This window comes from Cynoglossus semilaevis, chromosome 8, assembly GCF_000523025.1.
Source record: "Cynoglossus semilaevis isolate Cse_v1.0 chromosome 8, Cse_v1.0, whole genome shotgun sequence".
NCBI classification, from domain to species: Eukaryota; Metazoa; Chordata; class Actinopteri; order Pleuronectiformes; family Cynoglossidae; genus Cynoglossus; species Cynoglossus semilaevis.
In genome coordinates, this window is record NC_024314.1 from 6,039,569 (window position 1) to 6,049,476 (window position 9,908).

General features: G+C 40.7%; 1 protein-coding gene across 1 annotated transcript; it reads left to right on the forward strand.

The window, feature by feature from the left end:
- The first annotated feature begins 417 nt into the window (after window positions 1-417).
- On the forward strand, window positions 418-9,908 carry LOC103381825 (5-hydroxytryptamine receptor 3A-like). The gene is made up of 14 exons (XM_025058050.1): window positions 418-485; window positions 3,262-3,340; window positions 3,498-3,613; window positions 4,311-4,424; window positions 4,545-4,574; window positions 5,290-5,575; window positions 5,819-5,863; window positions 5,948-6,057; window positions 6,770-6,939; window positions 7,098-7,255; window positions 7,755-7,965; window positions 8,038-8,237; window positions 8,341-8,421; window positions 8,506-9,908. The coding sequence occupies exons 1-14, from the start codon at window positions 418-420 to the stop codon at window positions 8,734-8,736; spliced, it is 1,899 nt and encodes a 632-aa protein (XP_024913818.1). The 3' UTR covers window positions 8,737-9,908.

Genomic DNA, 9,908 nt, shown 5'->3' on the forward strand with positions numbered 1-9,908 from the left:
CATAACGACCCATCAGACTCCTAACGACTGTTTACACTTTCCCAGTTGACCCCAACGCCCCACCCAACGGGGGGAGCTGAAGTAGCTTATTTCTTTGTCACATCCAGAATATATTATATTTGCTGTACTCCCCTCCACCAGTTAGAACTGAAGAAACCTCTTGGATGAGAGGTGAAACGTCTTCTTTGAGAAAATATCACATCCAGTTGCCTAACAGAACTCTTCAACCTTCATGATGGAGTCATTTTGTCATTTGTCATGTTTATACAGAATGAACAATGAAAAACTGGCATAAGAAGTGTTGCAAGTCTTAATAACAGAACCAAGGCTCAACTTGGAATGCTAATGAAAACCTTGCGTATGGAACCTAAACTGCTACAGGTGGTGTGAACCTTCAGGCCAGCTGTAGTTATCAGGATGTGCAGTAACTACCTGGACCTGACCAAAAACTACTGGAGGTTGGGCTCTACACTAGTCAAGATGTGGTGAGTCAGGCAGGCTGTTTTTAGATGATTATTATTAGTATTTACATCAGACATTATCTTAAAATTATCAACACCCCCAAAAACATTCTATATAAAAGATGAAGAAACTAAAAAAAATTCAAAGGAAGCGTAAAATAATAAACATGATATCTAAAAAGCTCTGTCTCCAAAAATAATCTGTTAATGTGTGTTGATTTTGTTTACAGAAAATATTGATGTCTATCCCTTATTATCAGTCATTTGATTTGTCTCTTTCTCTACAGTTGTTATTGCTCCTCTTCTCATGTTTGTCTTTTCTATTTCAGTGGTGGCAAAATGAGTGCATCTTCCAGGAACCAGTGAAAATCTGTGGTATTGATAATGTTTCCTTTACAAATGGGATTCCGTAGGAGCAAGATCTCAAAGTTGAAGAAATGTAAAAGATTCTCTCACTCTCTGTTACATACACATGCACTTAGCTGAGCTAATGTTTAGTTCCAACATGAATTTTTCATGCGTACAAACAACACAGTTATCATTCATCTTAATCGTTTTAAATTTTTTCATACAGTAATGAGTGGGTACATTTGTCTAGAAATGAGGTTCGTCTGATACACATCTGCTGAAGCCTGTACCAGAGATTAAATTACACAACAGGAACCTGACCATTTGATTCATGAGTTCACAACAACCCCAGCCCTCCAGGGTTAAATCAGACGTATGTATGATAAGAACATGAAAGAAATGTCCCCAAAAATCCCTGATACAAAGACATGTTTACCTGCCTAACTGTCAGGTCTGTCTGTTTCCTGTTCCTGCTGTCTGCTGTGTGGCGTAATCTGTGTTATCACACTCCCCCGTGTCTCTGTAATTTGTCTGACTTGTGTCACCTGGTGCTCTTTGTATAAATGTAATACTCTCCCTCACTCTGGCCTCGTGGGATCACTGTGTTGTGTTGTCTTGTACCTGATCGATGTTGTATCTGTTCCTAGTCTGTTGCTGGTCAAGTCTGTTCCTGTTCTCTGCTTTGCTTGGCTCTGCGTATGCTTCTGTCCTGGTCTTTGGAAGTGATTTTTGTGAATTTTGATTTTTGAAATAAACGACCTGCACCAGTCCTGCATTTGGGTCCTGCCTGCTTCCTACCATGTTGATGGCTCATCATTACACTAACAATGGAATAGTATTGAAAGAAGACTGATTTACGGACTGACCCAGGCTCACATTTCCATAACATGGGACATCAACATGTTCAGTGTTTATAATATAAGCTAATAATGGTCAAATAATTGAGAAAAATGATGACCATTAAGGTCATCAGGCTAAGGTCTGCTCTCTACTGTTTTCATTAAATCCTGCCTCAGCTGTTATCACCCAAACCATCTTTGATGCAGTTAGTACATGATTATCAATCTGTTCTATGTTCATTTGTCATAGCTGGAAAACAGGTAGAACATCAGCCAGTTGAGTTGAAATGGACAGGTCCAAGGAGTGGCCAAACTACAGGCAGAATTTAATCACAAATGATCAAGAAGGCAAACAACATCAGGTCTTAGCCATTGCAAGAGAACACAGATTATCTAACAGTAGAAGGAATCTCAGAGGTGGGAAAGACAGGGGGACCGGTACAGGTACCTGAGGGTGTGGTCACTGAGAGGATGGACATGGATGTAAAGGTACTGCATATTGAAATATTGTTGAATTTCTAATATTGTATTACCAGTGTTTAATTTAAGTGCAGTTACAGTATTGCTGTAATATAATAGTTTTTGCCTCACCTGTCCTTGAAATCAAAGACTGACTTCACTGTTTGCCACTCACCTCCTCCGTATGACAACTACAGTGTTTGTTCCTGCTGTCTGCTGAGGGAGGGGTCTTTCATTTAGAAAGTGAGAGAGGTCGTTCCTGGGCTCTATATAAACTGATGGACAGCTGGCACAGAGATGGTCTGGTCTTCACAGCGCGCGGTCACACCAACAGGCACAGAGCTGCGGACATATCTTCATACAGCTGCTTCTTTCCGGTAGGAATCTTTCACTTTTTATGTTTTAGAAATAATCCTAACTCACAGTATGAAACAGAAATTTTGGAGGTTTTCTTACTAAGTCTTCAACCTCAGCCACTGGTGGTGGAGACAGATGTTCATTTGCTGTTTATTTGATGTTATACTCTGTTGCTAAGGGTCACAGTTTGTTCTGTAATTACAGTACTGTTTCATAAACTCATGTAAACAGACAGGAAGCCCATTAACGGGTGGAATTTCAAAGACTACATTTCTGTTTTCTTGTAGATGAGACCTGGCCTGGAGTGTAAATCAACAAATCAATTAAATGCACCATAAATTAAAATAAACTCAATCATTTTGCCAGCCTGAATATATTGCCACATGCATTTTTGTTTGTTTTCCTCATCTCTATGCTCCAAACAGGCTGGATGACAAGAGGGTTCACTCGCTCTCACCACCTGGGGGTGTGTGTTCTATAGCAGAATGAACAGAGAGAACCCTCTTGTCAGTCATCCACTCTTTGTCTCTGTGGGGGAGACCGGGCTGCTGGGATACACACAGTGCAGTGAGTGTGTCTCATGAGGAGCAACTTAAGGTGTTGTAGTAGAAATTAGGAGCCACAGCCCACAGCAGGTGTGGGAATATCTCACTTTCAAACCCAATGAGCAAGGTGAGCCCATCAACATTGACTAGCTAGTAGAGCGAAACTCTTCCAAAGTGGTGACGACAAAAAAAAAGAGCACAACAAAGTTGCATCCCCTCCTTAAACATAACCATACAACTTGATATTCCCAGCTGGGGAAACAAACCTCACCTGGACACACAGAACCTCTGCCCTGACAGTCAGTACTCACTGAGGCACTTGGTCAACAAAGTAAGTACAAACGCAACAGCGCACAAAACTGTGCACTAATCAAAAGTGTAGTTCTGCGGCAGCATGTGGAAACACAAGGTAGGTTAACACAATTATCAACTACCCTCGAGAGAGAGTACAGAGTACCAAAACAAAACCCCAACCTTTATGCCTGCAGAGTGAGAGGTATACCACCAAATACCTCCTGACAGAACACCCAGAAGGGACTCGTATGACAAAGGTCTCTGAGAGGACCACCTCTCTGCACCTCAGCCCTTATGAGCAGGCCTCAGGGCAAGGATCGCCAGTCTGATCAGTGGCCCTGGCTTGAAAATCCATTCAGGGGTGTACAGGACTCACAAGCACTCTTGACAGACAATCAACCACAGGACTGGACTGTCCAGCCACATGCTGAGGTGGTGAGGTACAATTCTAACAACTCCAGGTCAATAACACTGTACTTTCATTCACAATCTCACAATTTGATGACACTGTTAAAGGTCTGGATTCATTCAGGAGTCCAGTCCACAGGCTCGCTGGCCTTAAATACCTTAAAGAAATCCAGGTTGGATGCTATAACACCCCAGCTACAACAGCTGCATACACGCCCTCTGCTGCTGGCTGCAGGCAATCCAAAGTCACACTGCACAACAAAACTCACATTTGAACTGTTCCTAATGAATTTCAATTTTGATTAGGGGCAAGATATCGCCATCTTTTTTTCATGTCTGCCTCTGAGAGCATTTATAATATCTCTGAAAACTTTTAGTGTCTGAAAACACCCAGAACCACAGCTGCAATGTCATTACAGCCCATTTTGTCCACACCAGTGACATCCTCGTCTCATGTTCCCTCCTGAACAAACCCACAGAGAGATGTTAGGATGGCTGCTGTGGGAGTGGGAGTGAGCTCTCTCTCCAGATGGCTATTACCCTAATGATGTTGGAGGAAAAAACTGGTTTTGTAATTCACTTTTCCGGCCCTCTTTTAGCAGGAAACAGTCGTGGTTAGATTTTTCAGACACAGCTGGACAGAGGACAGAGACTCACAGGTGTCACGGTAATGACGGTGGCAAGGTTCCTCCTCCTTCTTTCTGTCCTCACAGGTAAGACTGCAAGTACAAGTTTTATATAAAGCATTTCTCTAATATTAATTTCCGTGCGTCTGTTGAGCGAGTCTGAAAGCAGACGTATGATGTCTTTTTGTGTTCTTGTCATTTACTCAGCGTCTGCCTCGGAAATGACAGAATACGAAGGTAACAAAATCTACAGGTTCTAAAAATACATATCTATATATTTATGTATGCACACATATAAAGATATGTATACATGTACACGTTTAAATGTATATTTACGCGTATGTGTGTGCTTACTTATATATACATATATGTTACCTGTGTGTGTACATGCATATGTATACACATGAATATATATTCTGGTGTGTTGTCTTGTACTGAGGCTCTAATTGACATCAGTTGGATCTATGGTACAGATCCTCATTTCTTATCATAATGGCCTCTCTGTAGCCACAACTACTGGATTTTATAGCATCTAATTATGAGCAGGTGGTTTTCGTGGTTGGATGACAGAAGCAGCAGATTTGAAGCCACAGTTGTTAGTGTCTGATACTTTCCGTATAGAAATATCAATAAACTGTGAAACAAGTGTTAGGGTGTGGTGTTCTCTCTCGGTAGGATTTAAGATCCAACGACAGATTCATTTATTAATGATTACCTAAAATGAAGAACCGGAGAGTTTTTCTTTGATTTTGCTTTTTATTTTTCACATAGTTTGGATTGCCTCCATGATGGAGTCAGTATTTCTTGCCATGTTTGTACTGTTACCCAGAATGGACAGTTCTGTACAACACCTGCTGCTTCTGCTTCCTTAGCTATAGCCTCGACATTTCCTACTGATGAGTATTGCAACAATGTGAATGAAACTAAGGACCTAAGTCTTTTAGAAACACAGAGAATTAGACCCAGCTTTTTCTTGTTTCTTGTTGTGTATAATTATTGTGTTTTGGTTGCGATACACAACTTCATTCCTATATTTCGCTCAATCCAGCACATGTGTCTGTGTTGCTGCTGTTTCAGGCGACGTAGACCCTGAGGCCAACTGCAGTTATCAGGATGTTTTAAACTACCTGAACCTGACCAAAAACAACCAGCTTTACTCCATGACCCGGCCCGTCAGGGACTACAGACGACCCACACAGGTTTCCTTGGAGGTTGCGCTCTACGCTATTCTAGATATGGTGAGTCAGACATTAGACATACATTTACGCCCGTAATGTGTACACAAATATTTACATGTGACATACAGACAGTCAGAGTTGTGTTATTTGTCAACCATCCACATATGTATATAAATGTATATATATATATATATATATCTATATGTATGCATTTAAAATTATGATGCAATTTGTACATGAACTTACAATGACTTACAAACTGAGAGCATAGACACAGGTGTTAATGTTGAGTTTTGTTTACAGGTTGAGAAAGAACAGAAGTTTATCCCTTTTGTTTGGACAGTCATGGTGAGTTTAGGCTTTTTAATTGATCTTTTTCTCTACAGTTTTTATTGCTACTCTTCTCATGTTTGTCTTTTCTATATTTCACAGTGGTGGCAAAATGAGTATATTTCTTGGGATCCAAACAGATTTTGTGGTATTATTAATGTTTCCCTTCCAAGTGATATTCTGTGGACGCCAGATCTCACTATTGAAGAAATGTAAGAGTCTTTCTCTCACATATGCACATGCACCTAGCTGTACTAATCGAATGAATCTAGCACTTTTATCATTTTTAGAGACTCATGACAGTAATGGCCATTACCGTGTTGTTTTGTCTGTGATGTCCTGATACGAAATGACAACAAGAGAAATTTGGAGTCTTTTTAATTTGTCTAGAAATGAGGTTTGTCTGATACACATCTGCTGAAGCCTGTACCAGAGAATAAAAATACACAACAGGAACCTCTGAAATGACTTCATTTGGTTCATGAGTTAACAACCAAAGCCCTTAAAACAGACTTTCTCTTATCACAGGATGTAACTTTAGAATGCTAGGTGTGACTTTCTCACGGACAGTATGATAAGAGATGTCGCCAAAAAAATCAAAACTCCCTAATACAAAGACATGTTTACTCAAAATGGAATAGTATTAATTTAAGCTAATGTATAAAAAGGAAAAATGATGGCCAAGAAACTAAGAAAAAGTAGGACCCAGACATTAAGGTCATCAGGGTCATCTGCTCTGTGTCACCAGAACCAGGACTAAACACTGAGAAGCTGATTTGAGCTTTTATGCCCCAAAGATCTGGAACAAGCTCAAAAATAAGGACTTTCCTGCTGTGCTTCTACACTACAGCAGCTTACTGACAAACTATTTTTCCATTTTTTATTCAACTTTATTATAAATGTGATCATGTGTTTATGTTACAGGACAGAAAAGGACAAAGCTCCAAAGAGTCCTTATCTCACCATAAGCTATAACGGTGACGTTGAAATCAAGAAACACCAGGTGTTGGTCAGCACCTGCAGAATGCACATTTACACTTTCCCCTTTGACATACAGAGCTGCAACCTTTCCTTCAAGTCTGTCATTTACACAGGTGGGAATCCAGTCTTTGGTGATATAGTCCATTTCTATTTGTATCTATATCGTAGCTGAATTAAAAGATGAATAAGTCTAATGAATAATATTAATAAGTTAATGTCTCTATCTGCCTCCCTTCTCATCACTTCCATATTAATCCGTCTCCAACCTCAGCCAAGGATATTAGGCTCAAACCGAGCGACAACTCGTCAGAAGCCACGACTTGGTCTATGGAGGTGATGAGGACGCAGTATGAGTGGCTGTTCATCAACATTTCAGTCACCACCAAAAACGCCAGTGATTTGGACCAGCAGGACATTATTGTTTACACTGTAGGTACACCAGAGCTGTGGGCTCTTAACTAGAGAAGCAGTCTCCATTAGAATTATTTCCAACACAAAGTAGATGATGTGAGGATGACAAAAATATTTATTTATCATAGATGGAGAACAGGTAGGACTCAAATGCACACATCACATCAGCAAGTTGTTGTGGAACACACAGGAGTGCTCAAAATTCAGGCAGAATTTGATCAATGATCAAGATGGCAACGGTTATGTTGGGAGACAAGGCTGGAACACTAACAAGACACAGGTGGAACACAGTAGGAGGAATCACAGAGGCAGGAAAGACAGCAGGCCAAGCACAGGTATCTGGGGGTGTGGTCAAGATACTGGATATTGCAGTATTGTTCAGTCTCTAATATTGTCTGTGCTTCTTGCTGGCAGTATATGTTTAACTTGAGTGCAGTATTGCAGTATTGTTGTAATGTAATAGTATTGGACGTGTTTTTAGCAGTACTAGAGTCAGCGTTCTCTTTCTGCCAAACAGATTAACATGAGGCGGAGGTCAACCCTCTACATCGTCAACTTCATCCTACCCATCCTGTTCTTCTTGTGTCTGGACCTGGCTTCATTCATGATCTCAGACAACAGCGGTGAGAAGCTGAGCTTCCAGGTGACGGTGCTGCTCGCCATCACCGTGTTACAACTGATTCTGAACGAGATTCTACCGTCGTCATCAAACAGGATCCCACTCATAGGTAAAGAAGTCAAGTACTTCATGTACTATACTATACTCCGTAGGTAATTCATCAATGGTCTGCTCCCCACAGCCGTTTACTGCATTGGTGTTTTTACCCTAATGATGCTCAGCCTCCTGGAGACAATTCTGATTATGTATCTAAGGGAGAAGGACAGAGCACGGCTGCATGATGGGTCAGACAAAGAACTGGGGCTGAAGGAAAGCTCTAACAAACAGGAGAGACTGGACTTTCAAAACTATCACAGAGGTGAGACCATGTTGCCAATAGAATCATCCTAGGGTTGCTAACCATAACCCAGCCCCGAGGATGAGGCCACAGTCCTCTCCTCTTCACTACTAGTACCTTTTTAAGATCATCCTATCTGTCTCAGAGATGCACACTTGGACAGAGTATGGACATATCTATGACGGTGCTACTGAGACGTCCCCTGAGCAGCTGTCTATGGCCATAGAGGTTAGAACAATTAAAAAACAATGACCAAATGTAAATCATACGCCCATGAATACCTGAGGACATTCTATACCATCTGCATTCCAGCATAACAGCAACAGCAGGCTGGTGGAGGACAACCACGTCCTGGCCAAGGTGTCAGATGAGCTGAAGGAGATGGAGAGAACTCTGGGCCTGCTCCTAAGCACCAGGACGGATCACAAACCCGGTTACTGGTCCAGACTGGCTAAAAAAGTGAACAAGGTTTTCTTCATTACCTACGTTATAATAATCATAATCTTTCTATCAGTTCTCTTTTTGAACTGGAACATTGACTGAAATGATGGGTGGTCATGTCTGTCTCTTTGCCTCTGTTTGTGTGTCTCAACTTTAACACTTACTCCGCCATGTACTCAGCAGATATAAAGTAACAGCTTTAGATGGGATTTCCACCATACAGAAAGTGTATTTGGTCCTTTGATGCCGTAGGAACACAGGGTCAGTGCTGAAGATGAGAATTAGACTAAGATAATACTAATACTAATACTAATACTAATACTAATACTACTAAAAACTCCATGCTCAGAGTATAGTTGAATTGCAATTATATTGCAGTGGAGCAAGTGACTGGAAGACAAGGGCGGTGGTCTTCAAATTCAGGTAGTGGTAAGCAAGGGGATTTCATAGACATTTGCTCAGAGTGTTTGTGTGTGTTTGGTTTCAGGAATGAATATATGTGCAAATAACAGTGTAACTCTGTCGTGTGGCGTGGCTCATAAATATACAGATTTCCTGACGAAAACTCCAGAGGGATTAATAAAGTTCTACCCATGTAAATGGAGAGGACATAAAACTTCTATACCTTCCTATTAAGTGCTTTGCAAAAGAGAATAGAAATGAATGTAGAATAGCCTTTGTTGGCGTTTGACAGAATTGGACATTTCATGCTTGTCAATATTACGACTACTACTGCAAGATTAGCTAACATGTAGAACATGCCTTTTGTACCCAGGCAGCCATGTTGGATCTGTTATTACAATGGCCTTCAGTGTATACACTATAATGTAGTGCTAAATGCACAAATATTTTAAAAAATGTAACGGGACCAGAAGGTGTTACCTAATCATCACTGGCAGCCATGTTTTCACTGAGTGACTCAGGTTGGTAACTACAACGCACAGTCACTACTATCTAGTGTTTAGGGTTTGAACCAAAGACACCTGCAGTTGATAGATACTGTTCAGTAGGTCTTTGTTCTTGTAGGTCATGTAGGTCAACTGCTAACTGACAGTGGTGGTCAGCCACTTGATGTTGACTGTACTGTATTTACCCTGTTGTTAACTGTATTGTTTTTCCTGTTAGTAGATTTGTTGTCTGTCCACACCAGTATAAAGAAGCAGAACCCAAATGCCGAAACTGAATTTATTCAAGTTATATTTAAATAAAATGTTGTGAAAATGCACTAATGTCAGCTGTATGTCAGATGTTTTTATGATGATTTATGATTATGA

Excerpts from the sequence above, each read along its gene's own strand:
- LOC103381825 (XM_025058050.1), top strand. The coding sequence starts at position 418 with ATGTGCAGTAACTACCTGGACCTGACCAAAAACTACTGGAGGTTGGGC. Across the intron at positions 3,341-3,497 it reads TGAGGCACTTGGTCAACAAA|AGTGAGAGGTATACCACCAA; the intron begins GTAAGTACAAAC and ends TTATGCCTGCAG. Across the intron at positions 7,966-8,037 it reads AAACAGGATCCCACTCATAG|CCGTTTACTGCATTGGTGTT; the intron begins GTAAAGAAGTCA and ends TGCTCCCCACAG.